This window comes from Sesamum indicum, linkage group LG9 (genome assembly GCF_026168435.1).
Source record: "Sesamum indicum cultivar Baizhima isolate 11 linkage group LG9, ASM2616843v1, whole genome shotgun sequence".
Classification (NCBI taxonomy): domain Eukaryota; kingdom Viridiplantae; phylum Streptophyta; class Magnoliopsida; order Lamiales; family Pedaliaceae; genus Sesamum; species Sesamum indicum.
Genome location: NC_142665.1, coordinates 24,973,378 through 24,994,288, shown reverse-complemented (window position 1 = coordinate 24,994,288; position 20,911 = coordinate 24,973,378). Strand labels below are relative to the sequence as shown.

The 20,911-nt window shown below is 35.0% G+C and overlaps 3 protein-coding genes across 9 annotated transcripts; 2 read left to right on the top strand and 1 right to left on the bottom strand.

Moving 5' to 3' along the window:
* Positions 1 to 539: 539 nt before the first annotated feature.
* Positions 540 to 5,949, bottom strand: LOC105177218 (uncharacterized). Of its 4 annotated transcripts, none has more exons than XM_020699175.2 (9): positions 5,658 to 5,949; positions 5,373 to 5,581; positions 4,825 to 5,032; positions 4,555 to 4,652; positions 4,182 to 4,287; positions 3,762 to 3,976; positions 3,437 to 3,479; positions 1,307 to 1,560; positions 540 to 1,205 (listed from the first exon to the last, which is right to left on the bottom strand). In XM_020699175.2, the coding sequence occupies exons 2-9, from the start codon at positions 5,546 to 5,548 to the stop codon at positions 779 to 781; spliced, it is 1,527 nt and encodes a 508-aa protein (XP_020554834.1). In that variant the 5' UTR covers positions 5,549 to 5,581; positions 5,658 to 5,949; the 3' UTR covers positions 540 to 778. The 4 variants fall into 4 exon arrangements, with proteins under 4 accessions (XP_020554834.1, XP_011098581.1, XP_011098580.1 ...); XM_011100279.3 differs by having other exon boundaries at positions 5,684 to 5,949; XM_011100278.3 differs by having other exon boundaries at positions 5,373 to 5,949.
* Positions 5,950 to 6,587: 638 nt separating this feature from the next.
* LOC105177219 (V-type proton ATPase subunit d2) lies at positions 6,588 to 11,547 on the top strand. Its single transcript, XM_011100281.3, has 10 exons — positions 6,588 to 6,964; positions 7,709 to 7,829; positions 8,672 to 8,779; positions 8,857 to 8,959; positions 9,462 to 9,542; positions 9,645 to 9,730; positions 9,817 to 9,876; positions 9,977 to 10,025; positions 10,805 to 10,939; positions 11,135 to 11,547. The coding sequence occupies exons 1-10, from the start codon at positions 6,784 to 6,786 to the stop codon at positions 11,264 to 11,266; spliced, it is 1,056 nt and encodes a 351-aa protein (XP_011098583.1). The 5' UTR covers positions 6,588 to 6,783; the 3' UTR covers positions 11,267 to 11,547.
* Positions 11,548 to 16,130: 4,583 nt separating this feature from the next.
* Positions 16,131 to 19,794, top strand: LOC105177220 (plant cysteine oxidase 2). 4 transcript variants are annotated; one of them, XM_088885353.1, is made up of 7 exons: positions 16,632 to 16,771; positions 17,294 to 17,391; positions 17,650 to 17,788; positions 18,098 to 18,207; positions 18,322 to 18,493; positions 19,084 to 19,302; positions 19,412 to 19,794. In XM_088885353.1, exons 3-7 carry the CDS (start codon positions 17,749 to 17,751, stop codon positions 19,534 to 19,536), a joined length of 666 nt encoding a protein of 221 aa, XP_088741479.1. In that variant the 5' UTR covers positions 16,632 to 16,771; positions 17,294 to 17,391; positions 17,650 to 17,748; the 3' UTR covers positions 19,537 to 19,794. The 4 variants fall into 4 exon arrangements, with proteins under 4 accessions (XP_011098585.1, XP_011098584.1, XP_011098586.1 ...); XM_011100284.3 differs by lacking the exon at positions 17,294 to 17,391 and having other exon boundaries at positions 16,630 to 16,771; XM_011100283.3 differs by lacking the exons at positions 17,294 to 17,391; positions 17,650 to 17,788 and having other exon boundaries at positions 16,131 to 16,771; positions 18,322 to 18,478.
* Positions 19,795 to 20,911: the final 1,117 nt, after the last annotated feature.

The window sequence follows — 20,911 nt, the reverse complement described above, 5'->3', positions numbered from 1 at the left end:
AATTTAAATTCTGATTTATATATATATATAGATTTGAGCAATTGTAGTTTTGAATCAAATAATTTGCGAAAATTTTAATTTAAAATGGTATTGCCGTTTTGTTACCTTTAAACTTTATAACATCAATTCTGGGGTTGCGACATGACCTTGGATCAAATGATGCAATTCGATCCAAACAATATAACTTATTCCCCAATTTTGAATCTTCTTGATGAATTTGTTTGTGCAATAAATGAGTTCCTATTTATCCTTGTATACATGCTAGAGATCAAGACGCATGTAAAAACATGCATTTAAAAGCAAATGCATTACTTATCAGCGTTGCACATATAACTATCAGCATCAATATTTGTTTGTGCAATAAATGAGCTCCAATTTATCCTCGTATACATACTAGAAATCACGACGCATGTAAAAACATGCATTACTTACTGGCGTCGCACATATAACCACCCTGTATTAACAAAAACTTCGGCAGCCGGGTCCCTTATTTTGTAGTGCATGTCAATTTTGCTCGAATTTAGCTTCGACTAGTAAGATGGCAAAACTGAGGTTCCTTTGGGGTTTGATTAGCAAAATTATTTACAAGCTCATCATAACAAAGCAAGGATCAATAATCGTCCATTCCGTAGGGATTCTCAACCTTGACCTACAAGGGGAACAAACTATGCCAGCTCAAGCTAGAACCCACTTAGAAGGTCAGGAATGAGCGACTGAACAGGCAGAGAGCTGGTCTCTTAGCCAAAGCCAATAGTTTCCAATTTTCCACGGTTCACTACTACTGCCAGTCTAATTCTTCTGAATCACTGTCTGAATGGGGACCCCAGAACTTGGAAACGGCTGAACTATTTGCTTCAGATCGATTCGATGAAACATGACAGGTAGCAACCCTGAAGTCTCTGAAACGCACAATGGTGTTTTCTTGGTCGTCACCACTGGCAGTAACAATACGACATCCATCCACAGCCATTGCCGAGCATCCTAAGCCTTCCGCCATTCTATCTTGAGGTGAACAAATCAAAGAATTTGTCCGTGTACCAGTATTGGCTTCCCAAACATTGACAAGAGGATCATCTGGTCCGCCCGTAACAACTTTGTGTAGATCCATGTGCAATAGCTTTACAGGGCCGACATGTCCATCCAATTCAGCACTTGGTTCTACTTTGACTGTATTGGAAACTCTCCTGGTGTCCCAGAGAAGCGCTCTGCGAACAATTTGCAGATATATTAACCTTTAGCTTTATGTCTTAACAAGTTAGCAAGTAGTCAAACTACATGTAAATTTGCGATAATGTGCAGTCATTACCTGCCAGTTCCACCAGTACAAAGTAAGGACTTTGAGGGCAAAAATTCAAATGAATGTATTTGTGCTTGCTGGACCAATGTGAAGACTCTATGCATTGTTCTCAAATCAATTGCAATTACAGAGGACCCAGCAGCAACATAGACCAGTTTCTCATGGCATTTCATACCCACAGGTGAGAGAGGTATAGATGTCATTCCAACACAACATAAAGAACGAATAGAAGATGACGCTGATGTGGTATCCCAAACCCTAACCTATCAGAGAGTAGAAGTGAGAATAGTGACGCCTAGCAAGATACATATAGACTCAGATTTAACACACCTATGTATCACGAAATCACATAGTTCAATCAGATGTCATATGTACTGATACTATTGTTCTTTTCAACAAGGAATTTCAATTATTATATAGTTCTTGAATATGACTTATTGAAAAAGAAACTTTCATATTGTTTTTTATTAAATACTGTTATGAGAAGGATATGATGGATCTTCTAAAATTAATCTCTTTCTGTTTTATATCGAGCACACTAAAAATAATATGTAGTATGAATCATTAAGGTATTTTATGAAACACTTTCTTTGAGAAAAAACCAAGAGTTTATTTCATTCTTTATTCTTTTTTGTGGGTAGGCAAAAGCAATTTTTTTAATATGTTCAGCTTAAGTCACCCCTGCAATAAAAAAGCGCAATAATATTATACTTTTAGGTGAAGTAATAAAACAACGCAATTTATTAATAATAAAACAAGTTTAAAGATACTACATGACACACCATCTAAAGTTTTCTTATAAGATTCAAACTCATAATCATATCAATTTTTATCAATTAACTTACTTTATACATAGTCTAAGCATGTCGAATATTGTGGTATACTGAACTTGAAATGCTGCTACGATATCAAAATAAAAATAATAAAAATCTAATATATTTACAGGTATTTCTTGGAGAAATTATATATAGTTCTAAGATAATTTGCTCCATTGTAAGAAACTTTTATTCATAAATACTAAAATTTTTTATTTCTATGTAAGTAATACTTTTTATTAGTGCATCCCATTTTATATATAAATAGATTTCTTAATCTTTTCATAGAATCTAAAATAACTCCTTGTTTGCATTACCTTATTTTATAATTTTTCATTAAATTGATTCATGATATAATTAAATAAAATTGTAGTACATTATATCGATTTTTTAAAAAACTTTTAAATATTAGTAAAATATAATATAACATAAAAACTTATTCCCATTATATGAATAACTTGAATAAGTAGAAGTAATTAGATATAAAGTTTGATTATCCAAGAATTTAAGATTAATCATAGAAGATATTCAAAATGAGTATCTAGCTAACTTAAGTAAATGATCTTAGAAGCTATGTGTTATCTTGAAAAACTCAAAATTTATATAACATGTTGGCATGCATATATTTCACTTCAAACAGCTACGAAATTTTGAAATACTCAATATATTTGTTTTTTGTTCAGAAATTATGGAAATACAATGAATACACCTAATCCATCTATCTCTCTATATATATATATGAAAAATATTAATGGATAAGTAATCGCTACAGAAAATTTGACAAATATAGTTAACAAAGAATACTCTTAAAAATAGGTCGAAATGTCAAGTAATTATATATATGAAAAAAATTTGTATCTATGGAATGTACCTGCATACCCAAATATATGCAGTAAGAACCGGTAAGAAAAAGCACACATTTTAATACTAAAAAATCAAAATAAATATTTTCTGTACATAATTTTTTTTAATCATATTGGCTTTTTAACTATAAAATTTATTGATCCACCAAATGAGTGAAAAATATTCCAAAAGAATATTTGAAAAAAACTATTATTGTTGAAAACTAAAAATACTTGTATATAGCAATAATAGTTTTATTGTTATTTATATTTACAGTAATTAAATTATTTTTAATTTATTGAGCTTTAGATTTAACACTATCTTATAAAATTGTAATGTTTTTCAAAAACATTTGCAATACATGCAACGTGCATAGAGTACTAGTGAAAAGAAACAATATACAACAAGAATAAGAAATTGACTCCAGCACTGGTAGACAATGAGAAAAATTTGAAAGATATGTAGATGCAGAGAAGAATACCTTGCCATTCCTTGAAATGCTAACCAGCAGAGATGTTTTATGCCTGGCAGAAACCAAAAAGACGATTTAGTATATCTTACGTAACTGAAGGACTGCTCATAAACAAGCACATGCAAGACACAGCGTGCGTGAAGATATAATCCTCTTGTAGATTCAGATACATTTGGCCAGAAAAATTTATGATTGGAACAATTAATTGTATAATATCCAAATACATGAAATGCAAAACAATCACCAACCAACGTTTCTTGCATGCCATCAGGGGATAAAACAGCATTAAAGCAAGAGAAATGCTTGATGTACGTAGAGCACCAAATGAGCCTACCCAGCAACTGACATTAGTGACACAGCTTTTTCATGTCCGTAAAGTGTAGCTTTCAGTGCATGCTGGCCTCGCTTTCCAGAGGAGTTGATGGACCAGAGGCGAACAGTACCATCTTCACCTCCACTAGCAAACAGTTTCCCATTATCATCGCCCAATAGTTCATTTGAGAGGGTCAACACTGGGCCATGATGACCTTTGAAGCATCGGCTCCCTCCCTAACAAATCAGTGGGACATGGACTTAATGGGTATTTCAAGTGTAACTAATCCAAGTTTACTTCTATTTATCAACCATGGAATGATATTAACAACCACATTTTAAGGTTGTGTAAATTGGGACTGGGGAGTGATTTAAGTAAACTAAAACCTGCAGACTATACAGTATTCATAATTAAAATCAAATATATATACTTTTGCAATACCTTTGACCATAGGCGAATAAAATGGTCATTACTTGATGTTATCAGAACATTATCATCTTTTTCAGACTCACTTTGATGTAGATACGCCTCACCGAGTGAAAACAATCTGCAGACCAACAATTTTGCTGAATAGTCACAAAACAATTTGTTATGGAACAATAAATAAACTGAAAGCACAACTTCCAGAAGACATCTGGCCATGTCACTTGTATTACACTAACACATCCTATATGGATAATCTCTCATACGATACATAGGTCAACTTCAAAATGTACTCGCTCTTCTAGACAACTTCAAGGACAAGACAAGGAACTGCAAATTCTACACAACGTGATATTAATGTACTAGAGAAGAGAAACAAAGAAATGCCTACCTCATACAAGTGATTCTAGCATTATGGTTACCACGAGTCAGAAAAGAGATGTTTCCGTTAATGAGGTCGTCATTGTTCAAGGTGTGTATTGATGGACCCTGCAAACATAATCTATTAGAATGAATTATGTAGGGAAAATTATATCTAAGGAATAAAATCAGGTCTAAGGCCTTCCTTTGTAATTGCTCTAACACAAACAATAAACTGGAGGGCCATGGACCAGTTCAATTATATCTATGGAAGAAAATCTGAAAAAGTTTGGACCAAAACCTGCGAGAATATAATGTTGTTTTTGTCAAATAGTATGTGGTGTGGAGGCTTTCCAACTGTATATATGTCGCAGAGTAGGGGATCAACATATTTAAACTGATGTAAAGCAGTATGCCTAGACAGATAAGCTTCTCTGATGCTGGAATCTTGACAAGACCTCAGAGATACAACATGCGGCCACTCCTCCCTGCTAACTCCAATGGGAATCCTTAAATAGTTAAACGTATAATTACAAAAACAGAACAAATATAACACCTCTGAAGAAAGAGGAGCAGACATAAACACACAGAAGCTAGGAAAGAAAGATGAGATTTTTCGCTTACATTAAAACTACAGAAAATAAGACAAAGAAATAAGAATTGCCTCGAAAGAAGCCTACTTCTATTAAAATTATATATATTATAAGGTCGAAGTGTTATTTCACTTGACGCTAACAATGTCTCTCACTCCTAACTCATTCACGTTAACCAGAAAACAATCCTTAATTTGTATAAGTTTCCTTACAATCTTCAGAAGCTGGAAAAAGGCCCATCAAAAAATAAATTAACCTGTAAAGCGATTGCCAGATAGAATCAGAGTACGCAGCTCTATTGAGGTATTTACACGACATGGCCATGTTCGAGATGTCTCGAAGGCTGAGGTAACTCGCGCAACGGGTCAGACTGTCCATGTCGAGATCCGTTATGGTCGTGGAGCTCCGACCGGGCGACGACGGGTCCGCCATCTCAATACTTCAGTTTTCAGTCGGGAAAAAACCCTAGAAGCATGAATTAGTAATGTCAGGTAGAGAAAGATGAGAGTCTGGAGAGGCGTGGAGATTAAATTGCACAAACTGCAAACTATCAGCGCAAGTCTTCACATAGATGATCGATTTTAGAGGTCGAATTCAATCGACATGAAAGAAAAAATGGGGAAGCGGGCTTCTAGCTCCCGTAGAAAGCCTTTCCGGACATTCCTGAAATCTGCACGAGGAGCATGTGAATTGCAGAACTATACAAGCGCGGTTCGTCGGGCCACAATCCGATAACCAACGATCGTATTACGGGTTTCCTCTTTTAACTCTTTCTGTTGGTAGATCACTCCACATAAATTTCGATTTGATGTGAATCTTCTAAAATGTTATATAAAAAAACTGATATTTGTATTAATTTTGTAGGACATGATGTGGAATTTGTTTGTTAAATTATTTATGAAAAAACAATAATTATAAATAATATATAGTATTGACCAGCAAGTTATGAGTCTCATAAAAAAATTCATAATAATTATTTTACAGATGAATCTATGATAAATTGAGGTCTGCTCCCAAATTCAAACCCGTACTCAGACATAATTATTATTAATATTTTCTTTTTGCATAATAATAAATATTTTCGTTACACTCATAAAAAGTACGATCAACATTCATTGCATTTTCATAATCGATTATTATTTATTATATGATTATTTTACATGTTAATTATATTTATTTTAGTATGGGGCTAGCCCTAAATACAGTTTCCCATATATGTAAATATTTATGAATTATATAATTAAAGTCTGCATATGTATATATGCAAATTATCAAATAAAAAAAAATATAAGGTAATGTAAATAGAATAAAGGAAAATTAATATAAAATAATTTATTTAATTATCATGGCGTTTAATAATCAAATGGAATTTTAATTTAATACAAATTAAATGAAATTGAAAAAATTCTACTCACTGGATTAATTAACATCCAGGAACATTAGTTTTACTATATTACCCTCGCCAGAGCATCCCCATCAACCGCGAGTGCTTGGCCTGAAAATCAGACGCTCGAATGCTTGATAACTTTCTCTTATTTCTCACCCCATAAAACACCTGAAACCTCCCCCTCCGTCATTACCTGCGACCCATCGTCAGGGTTCTCGAAGGGGCTCACACCAATTTCCTTCTTCGACTCTTCGTTTCGCTTCAGATCTGTAGCATCAATATGTACGGATTCGAAGCGCTGACCTTCAACATCCATGGCGGTTACCTGGAGGCCATCGTCCGAGGATATCGCTCCGGCCTCCTTACTGCCGCTGATTACAACAATCTCTGTCAGTGTGAGACCTTAGACGACATCAAAATGCATCTCTCGGCCACCGAGTATGGGCCTTATCTCCAAAACGGTCAGTCTGTTACGTAGTTTTCTTCTGTTCGACTATTAGCAGCTTTGAAATTCTGTTCTGGGTGTTCGGAATTGTATTATACTCGTTAAACTGTGAGTTGGTTTGATCAATTTTTTGAGTTAGTCTGGGCTGATCCAACTCGTTTGTCTTAATTTACTGAATTTGCTGGAAGTTGGATCTAAACGCTGGTTCTCTTTCGGGAATGCTTTGATTAGATCAGCGGAGAATGAAGTAATTTCCTCATTCTTATATGTTGGTTAATTAAGTTGCACTTCACAATTTCGGTTGACAGTTGGTTGATTTACAATGCTAGTTTTGTTCACGAGTGATATTCTGCTGCAAGCATTGTGAGGTTTTGTGGTTGCCTTATCAAATTGTGAGTTTATTTTCTGTGTATTAATTTTAGTTTCTAGCCCTGGATTCACTCCATTCGTGGAACCATTTGGAAATTCCACCTGATCTTGAAATGTCAGCATGTTCAGCCTTGCAGTCATTAGGTTGGTTCACCTTGTTTTGCTTGTCCAAGTAAGTTTCATCTCCTAAGGTGAATAAGTTGCTGCCCAAAATCTGCCGTGCCACTCGTGACTTAGTGATCTATGAAGTGGATATTTTTTGTTAGTTTCATAAATAGCAACAGAAGCTTGTTAAATTCATTAGCTTGCATGAAGCATTACCAGTTTCCTCCTTGATTGTTATTTAGCTGCCTGTGTTATTATTCTTTTTGGCTGTCTTATGGAATTGCAGAGCCGTCTCCGTTGCATACAACAACAATTGTGGAGAAATGCACCCTTAAACTGGTTGATGAGTACAAGCATATGTTAGCCCAAGCCACTGAGCCTTTGTCAACCTTTTTAGAGTACATCACGTATGTGCATCTCACCTGAAAGCTTGTATGGGTATTAATATTAATTCTATTCATCAATTACTGTGATATCTTTATTCCGTCAGGCCACTTAATACCATGGTGCATAGGCACCGTACAGTATCAATTTCAATCATCTGGAGTGATCTAAGTTCGACTAATTTGTTTGTAACAGACAAGGAGTTCTTCTTCCTTTTTTTTTGGGTCAAAAACAAAAAATGAAAACTGTTGATCAAACCTAGTTCAATTTGAAGTTTGGAAGATATTTGTAAAGGTTACAGAGGTATTCTCGAGTATACTGGATGGAGGAGAAAACAGCAGTTCTTTTAATTTCAAGTGGCTCTTCTTAATCATGTTGGGAGCAAGGGCATTTTGGAATTTGAAGTACCAAATTTACAGCTCTTTCTATTAGATCAAAATGGGAAAAATTGGGGAAGCTTTTTCATAGTTCTTTGTTGGCCTAAATAGTACATAATCATGACTTCATGAGTTAGTGCTGTTATATTAGGTGGCTTATGAAACTCTAGAATATACTTACTATGTCTTTCTTGGTTGGATTTATTTGAGGATAATCAGGTAGGTCATTTCTGTGTATACCCTTTTTCTTTAGTTACTAAAATCACTGGTATATTAAAAAGAATGGTAGAATCATCCCTATGGACTATGTTAAAGTTCGAGTTGGTACACATGCAATTGTGTCTACTCTACTAAGTTTTTGTGATATTGATATTTGTTGTGGGGATACCATTTGCTCTTTGTTGCCAAGCACCATCCAACTGATGATATTCTGCTTTGGAACTCACTACAATATTCATTGTCGACCTCAAGTCTTGCTTATGATTTAGATATGGTCACATGATCGACAATGTGGTGCTAATTGTCACTGGAACTTTGCATGAGAGAGATGTTCAAGAATTGTTAGAGAAATGTCACCCTTTGGGAATGTTTGACAGGTAGTTTATCTTAATTTAATGTTTGGGCAGATACCTAAATTGACAATACATTGTAACATTGCGGTTCATCTGCACAGCATTGCTACTCTGGCAGTAGCTCAAAATATGAGGGAGCTTTACAGACTTGTGCTTGTTGACACACCCCTGGCTCCATACTTCTCCGAGTGCATCACGTCTGAGGTACTGGCTGCTCCCACTCGTTTTCTTTCTTAAATTTTCTAAAAGTATGATTCTTCTGTCAGAGTCTATGATCTGTGATTATTTGTATCAACGAAGTCTTACTACTTATTGGTCTTTCCATCGTGCTTCTTTCTTCTCACTAGATTTATATGCAGAAAAATGCAAACACTCAGATTTGTATATTTCAGGTCCTTGTTCTCCATCATCAAATATATGCAGAAAAAGAAGAGAGTGATTTTTAGTTGTTGTCTCCAATCATTAACTCCAAGTTATGCAGCTAACTAGTAAACCAACTAGATGAACAATTTAGTGTCTGCTTTATGGACTTGCTGTTCTCGGGCAGATAATTATTCAAGACAAATACTTTCATGGGGAAAAGACCACCTTTGTTTTGCTACCTTGGAAAGCAGCTTCATATTTGTTATGCACACCTCAGTCAAAATTAAGGTCTGCAATGTACATTATTGGTGTATGATTTTCTCTTATTTGGATATTTTTGTAGGACTTAGACGACATGAACATAGAAATTATGAGAAATACCCTCTACAAAGCATACCTTGAGGATTTCTACAGATTTTGTCAGGTAGGTGATCATTTTGGTATATTTTAGAGGTCCATGTTTTTGCCATTGAAGTACATGTTTCTCTATTTCTGTATTTTAATCTAACATAAAACTTTACCATAGAAACTTGGCGGAGCCACTGCTGAAATTATGTCTGACCTCCTAGCATTTGAGGCTGACAGAAGGGCTGTCAATATCACAATAAACAGGTTAGGCTGCTACAACAAAGATATCCAGTATACAGGAGATTTGACAGTTCAATGTTCTGATCCCTTTACATGCTTTTCTTTTCCAGTATTGGTACTGAGCTTACTCGCGATGATCGTAGGAAGTTGTATTCTAATTTTGGCTTACTGTAAGGGCTTTTGGATCAGCTCTTTATTATTTCATACTGTTATAGTTATATGCTTTATTGGAGGTCCTTTCCTGACACTGACGGCATAATTGTTGGATAGATATCCTTATGGTCATGAGGAGCTTGCTGTTTGTGAGGACATAGATCAGGTACTTAATGGTTTCTGTTAATATAGTCATGTCTCTTATGAAGAACTTTCCATATTTTGTTTATATATCTATTCTTTTGCCTTTGGCCTGCTATCTTGTAACTTCTCTAAGCTATGCACAATGCAAACAGGCGATTTGTGGATATCCCTGAAAAAGCACAGCAACTGAAAAGTCATGAAAGAGAGCATGGTTTTTTGCATGTCCCATATTTCTTGAGGTTTAGGGGCTGAAATTGTTAACATAACGGTGCTCTTTTTAGAAAGATATATTCAACTTGGTGCTCGAAGGTCTATGTTTTTTGTGGAATTCTTTAGGCTGATTGAGTGAAAGAGGCAGTTAAACAAATCAAGAGTTCAATGGATAAAACCGAGTACAAACAAGGAGGATGTATAATTTTTCAACGTTGATGTTTAAGTTTTCAATTTTGTTGTTTACTAATTTGCTTTACCATTTATTTGTTAGTTCGGTTGATTCTGGGCTTGAGGGGATGGGGGAAGTAGGTTTATCTAGTGCTTTGGGGGGGGGGGGTGCTTCTGTAGCTGTCATATGTAACTGTATTTTTTTTTTTTTGTTTAATTAATGAGGAGACAAAACCATTTGAAAGGTCTTGCACACTTAAGCTAGCATGCATTGACATTCAGAGGCCTAACGTTCAAGATTTTGTTTTCCTGGTCTGTTGTCTGTATTTGTTTCTTCTCCTTGCTGCCTTTGCTATCTTTCTTGTGTTACTTAACAAATATGCCCACTAGCTCTTAAATTTTGTTTGTCATCCTTTTCAGGTTCGTGCTGCCATGGAAAAGTATCCTCCTTATCAGTCCATATTTTCTAAGTTATCCTATGGAGAGAGTCAGATGCTTGACAAGGCTTTTTATGAAGAGGAAGTGAAACGACTTTGCTTAGCATTTGAGCAGCAGGTTTGTCCCTTTTTAGCTTGATATTGGATTTGTGGGTGCATATTTAAGACAAATTATCCTGATTAGGAGTTACTATTTACCATCCTTCTACATTTGTATTTACTTTAAGTAGCACTCCATTCTCTGCCTGTTGGTGCTCTATCTTGGATTCTTGGATGGTGAATTGATTTATCTGTAATATTTCCTTTGATGCAGTTCCATTATGGTGTATTTTTTGCATACATGAGGTTGAGAGAGCAGGAGATCAGGAACTTGATGTGGATATCTGAATGTGTTGCTCAAAATCAGAAGTCAAGAGTGCATGACAGTGTTGTTTTCATATTTTAGGTTGTCCCATCTTCATATACTTTTGTAAATTTTTTTTTGCATTTAGACCCGTGATTGATGTCAATTGCAGAGGGTATTTGCTCTACCTTTCATTTAACTTTGAAGAATAAGTTCTGTGATTGATCTGTTGGATGGTGAAACGTTTAATCAACTACCATATGTCAGGAAATCCATCTGAATTCGGATGGTGTACAATAAACAGCAATGGGCATCATTCTCTGTGTATTTGGTGGATAAAGATTTGGCTGCTTTTACTGGAATCTATTTTATGAACTTGAGAATGTTGTAGTGTTGTCTCTAATTCAGTAGTGTACTGTGAAACACATCCAGAGCTATTCTCTTTTCTAAACTTACCGTGAGAATCTGAAAGATGACTTGTCTTTCCAGACACGTTTCTACTTTGATGTTGTTGATTCTGCGAACTGAATTCTGATGAGAACTAAATCTTGAAGTTGCTACTTGTATCAAGTATAGACACTGGTACCAAGACAGCCATTGCACCAACTGACGGAGTTGCGTAAAATTGTAGGAGATCTTGCAGTCGAGGAATGAAACTGTAATTATTGCAAGTTCTTGATACAGAAAATAAAATGTTGTTTTTCACTACTCCTGAGCTGTCTTCTGCAAGGTTGTGTAGCATGCCTATCACGTCGGACGCGCTGTCGGGGAAGTTCTAGAAGCATTTCTGAGCGTGCCGTATGACTCTAAGCATGTATGGAAATCAATATAATATTCAATATTTTTTTCAAAACTTGTACAAAATGTGAATTTCACTCCCCGAAATTGAGAAGAACCAGCACAAGGATGACGTAAGATTGATACATGGGTCATATACGGTTGCAATTTATGGGTTTTATGATCAAGACTCGTGTGTATATATAAAAAGAAAAAGAAGAGAGAAAGATGGCCGATTTTTGCTTTCAGACAAAGCAATCGTGGAGACGAGGTTGACCCTATCTGAAGCCCATACCCACGGGAAATTCGACCCCGCCGTGGTCCCGGTCCCGGTCCCATATCCCTCCATTTCTTTGGATGATAATGTCGCTACGCAATCGCTTTTAATTTAAATCCCAAATAGCACTTTTTCAAGAATGAATGAATCGGGGTTGGGCTTATAATCAAAATCGCTACACTATTTGAGGATGTGGAATACAATGACATTCCTATAACTGGAGTTGGATGTGGTGGTTTCTCGTTTGGTCTTTCTTGAAATAAACAAAAAGGATTGCAACTTGCTCTTTTTAAACTTGCAACCATTACCCCCAATTGGCACAAAAATCATGCACCACCAATCACTTACTACTACATTACTACTGCTAATCAAAGCTAGCTATATATATATATATATATATATTAGTGTATGATCTATTAATTATAAGCTACTTGAAACGTATTAATGAAATAATACATGAAAACTGTGGAATTTAATCAACAGTTGTCTGGAGCACACAGTTAAACATTTTGCCTTAACTAATAGCCAATACATAGGAAGAAAAGAAAGTGAATGTTGACAAAGATTTTTTTGAGAGGCGATAAGATCAATGCATGGTTTAACTCATGCACCCCCCCCCCCTCCTCGCTCTCTCTCATGCCCTTTTAAATAAATAATAATGATGACAATTTTAGTCAATATATTGGAACATGTTATACGTGTATTATCTTATATCTTTTTTCAAATAACTAAAAATATTTATAAGAATCATCTTGTTATCGTTGTAAAATTATTGGGAGCAAAGGTGAATACTAAACCATATTGCTCCTTACATTTGAGATTATGCACATCATACATTAGCCAAATTGCATAAAACTTGATTGTATTTAAAAATTCAACTAAAAATCTTCTCATATATTTAAAAAAAAAATATATGCATAAAATTCTCTCTATTCTCTTAAATACAACTTAGGTTCCTCTCTCTGTTGAACACAACTAATGACGTTAATTTTTTTTTATCAATTATCGTTATGCGTTCACCTATTATATATTATTTTTTATTTTAATAATCATTAAGAATTATGTTTCATGAATATAACATAAATTTTATTATTTACTTAATATTATACCCATTGTTATATAAAAAAATCCCTAATATTGTAATTTCATTTAAAAAAAAAAGATTTCAAAGCATTTCACTTTAAATGATAAAAACCATGACATGATATTAATACAAAATTTAATTCACATACCAACATAACAATTAAAAAAAAGCACCCTATAAAAATGAAAATCTTCCAACAAAAAATTAATACCATTAATTCCTCATAACTAAAATTTCAAAAATAGTTTAACTCCATCTAATTATCACACCGCTCCGTACTTATCTTCATCAACACTTCACCAACTTTCCGATTCTCACCCATCTCTGTACACTGTAATCATAACATAAATACAAAAAATGCATCTGCATGCAGAGTCGCAGTACATCCAAACATCACGAGATTAGTGAGTGTATTAGCTACAAATCGCAACTGTTAACGCACAATTTACGATACAAATTTTGGTGCTCTGCGATCAATACAAATCGACCCACCAAAACCTTACATTACAATTTCGATTTGATGGGGTCTGTGTCATTTTACGTGGGTATTTATTTTAATTTATATGAGTTATTATAATTTATTTATCATTATTAATAAATATAAAATTGATTGGTGAAAAATTATTGGTATACGTGTTGTGTAATTCCAGTCATCTTTTCTTGCGGGGAACTTTGTCATGATTTAATTTAATTTTTTAAAAAAAATTTAATTATATATACCTACCCCTGGTATTTAGATGTGCCAGCTGGTACAGCACTCTTCTGGTGTTAATTACCATTTTCTCCTTGTTTAGTGGCATTTTAATTAATTTTGAATTGGCTATTTATTCCTTGATTCTTCTCTACTTTTTTGGAGGGGAGAAGGGAAATGTTATTGGAAGTATTTTCATTTTAGACCCTCTTCTTTTGTTAATTGATACATTATGCCATAAATTCATTTATCTTTTACAAATTAAAAGCTAAAATGTATGAGATTTATTTAAAGGAATGCATTAAATGAAATAGGATGTTGAAAGGAATTTATTAAATGAAATAAGTTTCTTCTTCTTTTTTTTTTTTAAAAAAAAGTCGTGGGCGGATGAAATAAATGTTCATTAATGTGGTTGAACGTGTAATCTTACGTATACTGATACCTTATTTTGGCAGTTTGCGACAGAGGGGTTGAACTTTTAATTCGTTTAAACGTTTAACTGACAAGTATCGACTACGCGGTGTGAACGAAATCACACAATAATTCACCCTATTATTTATTTATCTTTCAACATAAACATTTACAAGACTGTCTCTTATCTCTCATAGTTTTCGTCGATCTGATAGTACGTGGAGATGATGGTGCTTGCAAGCCTGAAAATGAAGATTTTATATGTAAGTAACAACTAAGCAAAAGTTTTTAGTATCTTATGATTTTTAGTATCGAACCCTAAATAACACGTAAAAATTAGTGTTTTGGATATATAGCGAAAGGCTTCACAGTTAAAAAATTATATTTTGTTCCTTACATCATCCCAGATAATATATTCCTAATCTATCTATATATTTATTTATTTAATTTTTTATTTCATTGGAGATGATTTCTTTTTCATTTTTTGTTTCACTCTTGACTGGCAGATGTGATTTTGTAGAATTACACAAAAGCCCCAATAAATCACAACTAATTGTACGAGTGTGCAGTTTATGTTATCCTAATTCACACGCAAAAACTCTATTTAGCGCAAGAAGATAGTCACAAAATGCATAATTGTTTATTTGATTTTAGTGCACCACATATGAACTTGTCAAAGAATGTATTTAGCCTTTTACCACCTATTTTTTCCAAACTCAAGAATTTATTGGGATCCTTCCTAGATATGATTATACTGTCTTTCTTCTGCAATTATAGATTTTATGTGATTTGAAAATTTATATTTATTATGTATTTTTAATGTTTATTTTTATTCAATAAATAAATTCATTTACTAATTCAAAATTCGCTAAATTTGTTTATATTATCACAAAAAAAAATAAATAGAAATTCGTAACTCTGAATTGAGTTATTACTGACTTGTTGCAGGTTAAACAAATCCTTTAAATCAAACTGGCCTTATACATTTTCACATACGATAATGCATGTGAGGAGGCACATTTTTACCCTTAGAATGATAGTTTGGTAAAGAAAAAATTGTTTGATTTGTAATAAGTTAGTAGTGAGTTAATCGAGGGTAACTATGGATTTTAATTCATTTTTTTGTGTTAATATCAGATAAAATTTTGACTAACGAATAGATCTATGTGTTAGACGAAAACAAATATCAAAAGTACTATATGTAATTTTTCAAACGATATAAAATTTATGTATAATTACACCAAATTTCAAGATATGACAGTGTAATTATCCTTTTTCAATATATACAATCATGATTCCATGCTAATTACATTTCTCACCCTCAACTTTTGGATTTTCCCAAAGTTGAAGGCCCAAATATAAACTACGAGGAAGTAAGTGGTGAGGAGGTAAGTGGTGAGAAAAGAGTGATGAAATCTTTTGAGAATGTGCGAAAACAATAAATAAAGGGAAACCTTGGAATTGTTAAGAATGGAAATTTCCTTAGTTTCATAAAAATGGAAATAATTTGATTTCAGGGGCAAAAATTGGCAAAGTCAAATCTTGAAAAGAGGAGGTGGGGATGGGATAAAAAAGAAGGATAAAAAAAGAAAAAGAATAAAATTAAAAAAAAAGAAAACCAAAGAAAAGGAAAATCCGCTCTTCTGAACTGCCCATTGGAAAGCATAATCAGGCCCATGGTTTTCCATTCTGCTCTACCCCGCACCCCCATATATATACCTCCCCACCCCCCTACCCCCGCATTTATACGCCCCAACCCCATCAACTTTGCTGCTTCAAATTTATACATAGACATATACAAGAAGAAGATGTGAAAAAATCACATCTCTGTCAGTCTTTTCATTCTACAGAGACTGCTGAATACATAGTTTTACTGTAGCGTTAGAACCTGGAAATATCATGTCAAAATTCCAATTATAGATAGAGAACAGAACTGCTCTGTTTTACCCCGTTTCTTGAGTGTTTCCTGTTTTCCGGGATAAAAAGAGGCCTGCCCATTTCTTGTTATGTTTGTGGGCTTTTGCTGTAGGACCCGGATCAGAATTTTGCATTTTCCTTTGTGATTTGGATTGTCCGTATCGAAATTTGGTCCCTGTTTTCTGTTTTCTTTTCCAATTTTGCTGCTCTGTCTTTATCATAATCAAGACTTGGAATTTTTGTGATATTTTTGGATGCAAATGGGGATTGAGCAAAGCGGGAGGGGTGGGAAAGGTAAGGTGAGTAATGAGTCGAAGAAGGGCAAGCGGAGACAGAGGAAATTGTCTCCAGTTCAGAGGCTGTATGAGATTTGCAAGGAAGTGTTTGCTGATTGTGGCCCTGGCATTGTTCCATCCCCTGAAAAAGTAGAAAAGCTTGCTGCTCTTTTGGGTACTAAATCAACCTTTTCTTTTGCACTTCATGTTATTCTAATTCTGGTGTGCATTTCTGCCAATGAACACTCAGCACCCTTTCTGCAGTTAGTCTGGTTTACGTATCTGATACAGCGCTCGTAACTGAAAAGCATATCAAACCAATCCAATATAAAAAATTGCATCTTGATGATGCCATTGGTGTGGCTCATATGATGTTTATCAATGTGGGACGATCAAGTTGTATCTTGAGGTTTTGCAACTTGCTGAGGGGCAAAAGTTGTTTCCTAACTTTTATGCTTAAGTCCTGGAATATTTACTATAGCTGGTCAACTCTAGGCCGAGCTATGAATGTAGCATAAAGTACAAGCCTTAAGCAGCAGTAGTTTCTGTGTCATTGACAGAATGGTAGTTGCTTTTCTGTGCTTCTGTAGGTGGTATCTGGACTTCTGATAATGACTCTCTGATTTTATTTCAGATTTTGCCTTTTTCGAGTTCATTTTGTTCTTATGTTTTTGTCCTTGTTTTATATTCCATTTAGCGTACCATGCCCTTGGAGATTGTGTATTTAAAGCACAAAATTTTACTGGCTAGATCGACAATGCCATGTAAACTTACAACTCCTGAAACATTTCCGAGGTACAAGGCCTGGAAAATTTCAGCATCATATGAAGTTTTTCTGATCCCAATGCTATCAACGTTTTGGAAGCAGCTTCATGCATCACTAATGTTTTTATTTCAAGTTTCAACAAAATATTATGAAAATTTTGGTTTGTAGAACTTTTCAACATAAAATATCCTGCCTTAAAGTTGTCTCATCTTCCAATTCCGATTGCCAAATATTTGGGAGGGCTTGCCCTTTCCTTTAAAATGACCTGCTTAATTTCCTGTATGCAGTGCAGCCGGGTGTGGGATGATGAGGCGGACGAAGCTAGTCTAATTTAAGTGAAACTTGTTGTTTCTACATTCATCTACACCATTCTGTAAATCCATGACATGTTATATGCCATGGAAGATAAGTTGAAATTTCCATCTGGTATTTATACTTGGCCTTTGTGTGGATGTCTCTGCAAAAAATCATTAATTCTTGTATTAGCATTTTCAAATGAGTTTCTTTGGTGAATTAGAAGGATGTCGCATTGAGGAAAGGAAGCTGGACTTTAGCTTAAGGGTTTTGGATATGTTTCTTTGTCTAATCTTTTTTCTTTGGGAGTGTGATAAGAGGACCTGGGGCCTACAAACAAATAAAATTGCAATCCGGTGTGCTTGCAGATAGGCAACTTGCCGTCTTATTTCTTTTGTTTGGAAGTTTTCGTCTAGTCTAAACAAGTTGAAAACTATGCAGATGGGATAACTCAAGTGGATGTCGGCCTACGGCCGAGTATGCCGTTTTTCAGCAGTGAGCGAGCCCCTGTCATAACGTATCTGCACCTCCATGAGTGTGACAAATTCTCAGTATGTAGTCTGCTTTCTTCCTCCAATGACAAACCCAACCACTCTCCCCGATCCCGAACGCCCATTTGTATTCTTTATATTTGATTATGGTCTTTATCTCTTGAATCATTACAGATTGGAATTTTCTGCTTGCCCCCAACAAGTGTCATTCCACTTCATAACCATCCTGGAATGACAGTTTTCAGTAAGCTTCTCTTTGGTACAATGCATATCAAGTCCTATGACTGGTCAGATGAGGTGGATAAGAATGCCGACGGCACAATGGCAAATGGTATAGATCCAAAAAGTATGTCCAACTGATGTTCTACCTTTACTAATTTAATTTGTAAAATTACTTTGGGTATTTGGAAAAATCAGATCTTTTTTTTTGATTGAACACAATTTATTATCTAAAATGTCTTTCTGCCATGCTTAAAAAGAAATATATATCCATTACTCCAGCCTTGTTTCGTGAACAAGGTATTGGTCCCACTAGTTGGATAGTTTTGATTAGTACGCGGTTTTTCAACCCTTTTGAATTCAACAATAGATTTATGAAGTTTTGTCCAGAACTATACTTCTTTGACCATAATGTCCTCATCTGGTGAACTTTTCATTCAAGGCCTGACCAAAATTATTTGGTCGTCTTCTTTTTATCTTCCCCAATTCAAATTTGGAGTCACCTAATTAATAGTATTTGAATCTCTCTTAACGTAAATATATTGGATTAAAGACCTCTAGATGAACATGTAATCTTTTTTGGGGCTATGCGGACCCTCCCTAACAATTTCATTGCATCCCACTTCTACTGCTGTCCTAATTAAGCCGTAGTCATCCTGCCCATCAATCCTGAAAGGTGGTCCTATTTCTCAGTTTTTGGTTTGTTTGCTGATTCAGGTTATCCAGATGGACTACGGCTGGCCAAGCTTAAGGTCAATTCCGAGTTCACAGCCCCTTGTGGACCTTCCATTCTCTATCCGGCTGATGGTGGAAACATGCACTGCTTCACTGCCAGGACGGCCTGTGCTGTGCTGGATGTGCTTGGCCCTCCATACTGTGATCCTGAGGGTCGCCATTGTCAGTACTATTATGATTACCCGTTTGGCAGTTTTTCAGGTAATATAGAATATGTCAGTGCAAATGTCTAGATGTTCAAGATTAGGCAAGTGAAATCCATATGTTTGCTTTCTCACAATGGAAATGCTCATTCTTGTTTGGAATACAGTTGAAAATGTGTCGGTTCTGGCGGAAGGAGAGGAGGGGTATGCATGGCTGAAGGAAAGGGAAAAACCTGAAGACTTGTCGGTAGTCGGAGTGCCCTACAGTGGACCAAAGATAGCAAGAAAATGAGTTGAACAAGGAAAGGAAGCTTGGGATAGATGTTGACAGAAGCTGCTTGCAGCAATGTTGGTAGGGAGGGAGCTTTTGTTTCTCAACTTTATTCACCTTCGTTCCTTTCAATTTGTCTCTTTTCTTGATTTCTGGGAAAAAGGGTGTATCTATCTTTCTTTCCCTTTGTTTAGAAAGTTTGATGTGTACATATTTAGAACGAGACCTAAACCAATTGAGCTTCCAATATGCACATAAGAGAGTGATTTTCACAGTGCACTGAGGGAAATTGTGAAATTGCAGCCCTCTCTTTTATATTTCTATTATTCTTCACTTTTCTTTTTTTTTTTTAATAACAATAATTGTCTTTATTGGTTTATCGGGTTATGATCATTTTGTTTGGTCTTTTGATATTTAAAAAAATATTCTAGATGATGGTACCTCGATCTTTTTTATTCTTTTAAGAATTTTTAAATTTTTGTTTGTGACAAATTTTTTTGAATTATGTTTTAAATATATTTTATTATTTTAAAGATGTCTATCACTTTAATTGTAACTATTTTATTTTATTTTTATATAATACTTTTACACATCACATCAAAAAATTATCGTATCACTATGTATTATTTCATATTCCATCAGATATTAGGGAAAAAAAACTCAATGAAATTTCTTTTGTTTTATTTTATTTATCTAATAAAACCACAAGCTATCAGAGTTTAAGAATTTCAAATTTCTAATATACATCATTCTTAGAGCAATATGGTGTGGGGTAATGGGCCGATTTCTCTCAAGTCCAAACACCAATAGTTAAGACCTGATCGCTGCGGTATGTATGCACGATATTAGGTCATTCGTGTGCACAACTGTCAATCTCTCGAGGAATTCCACATATTGGATTTAATCGTATGTACATATGTGCAAGGATGCCACACACAAGGTGCTGCGTCCAGACACCATTCGCCAACCGTCTCCCCACATAGGTGATTCGGAAGGATGCCAGACGCAAGGTGCTGTTTCCACACACCATTTGCCACCCTTCTCCGCACATAAGCGCGGTGGAAGTATGCCATAAGCAAGGTGCTGATCCACACACCATTTCCGCACATAAGCGCTGTGGAAGGATTCTGTATGCAAGGTGCTGCCTCCGCACACCATTTGCCGACCATCTCCGCACATAGGCGCTCAGTTCATCCATGCATGCATATTTGTTTACCGACTTCCACTAGGTCCCCAAACGCCAAGGTATATTCTTTGTAATGGGGTAAAGCCAATATTGACGACAACTGATCTCAAAAAAGAAAAAAATGAACAAATAGAATGGCCATCTTGCCTCGTGATTGATGGGCAAGCAGACGGATAGCATCAAAGTTTGAATCTCTGGTTACTAAGAATA

Bases quoted from the DNA above. Each gene is read 5' to 3' on its own strand.
- LOC105177218 (XM_011100278.3), bottom strand. From the start codon at position 5,548: ATGGCGGACCCGTCGTCGCCCGGTCGGAGCTCCACGACCATAACGGAT. The intron at 5,033-5,372 runs GTTAATTTATTT...TAACTATTTAAG, and splicing joins ATCTGGCAATCGCTTTACAG to GATTCCCATTGGAGTTAGCA. The intron at 3,480-3,761 runs GTAGGCTCATTT...GGTTTCTGCCAG, and splicing joins TCACTAATGTCAGTTGCTGG to GCATAAAACATCTCTGCTGG.
- LOC105177220 (XM_011100282.3), top strand. From the start codon at position 16,576: ATGCAAATGGGGATTGAGCAAAGCGGGAGGGGTGGGAAAGGTAAGGTG. The intron at 18,208-18,321 runs GTATGTAGTCTG...GAATCATTACAG, and splicing joins ATGAGTGTGACAAATTCTCA to ATTGGAATTTTCTGCTTGCC. The intron at 18,494-19,083 runs GTATGTCCAACT...TTGCTGATTCAG, and splicing joins AAATGGTATAGATCCAAAAA to GTTATCCAGATGGACTACGG.
- LOC105177219 (XM_011100281.3), top strand. From the start codon at position 6,784: ATGTACGGATTCGAAGCGCTGACCTTCAACATCCATGGCGGTTACCTG. The intron at 8,960-9,461 runs GTACTGGCTGCT...ATATTTTTGTAG, and splicing joins CCGAGTGCATCACGTCTGAG to GACTTAGACGACATGAACAT. The intron at 9,877-9,976 runs GTAAGGGCTTTT...ATTGTTGGATAG, and splicing joins TATTCTAATTTTGGCTTACT to ATATCCTTATGGTCATGAGG.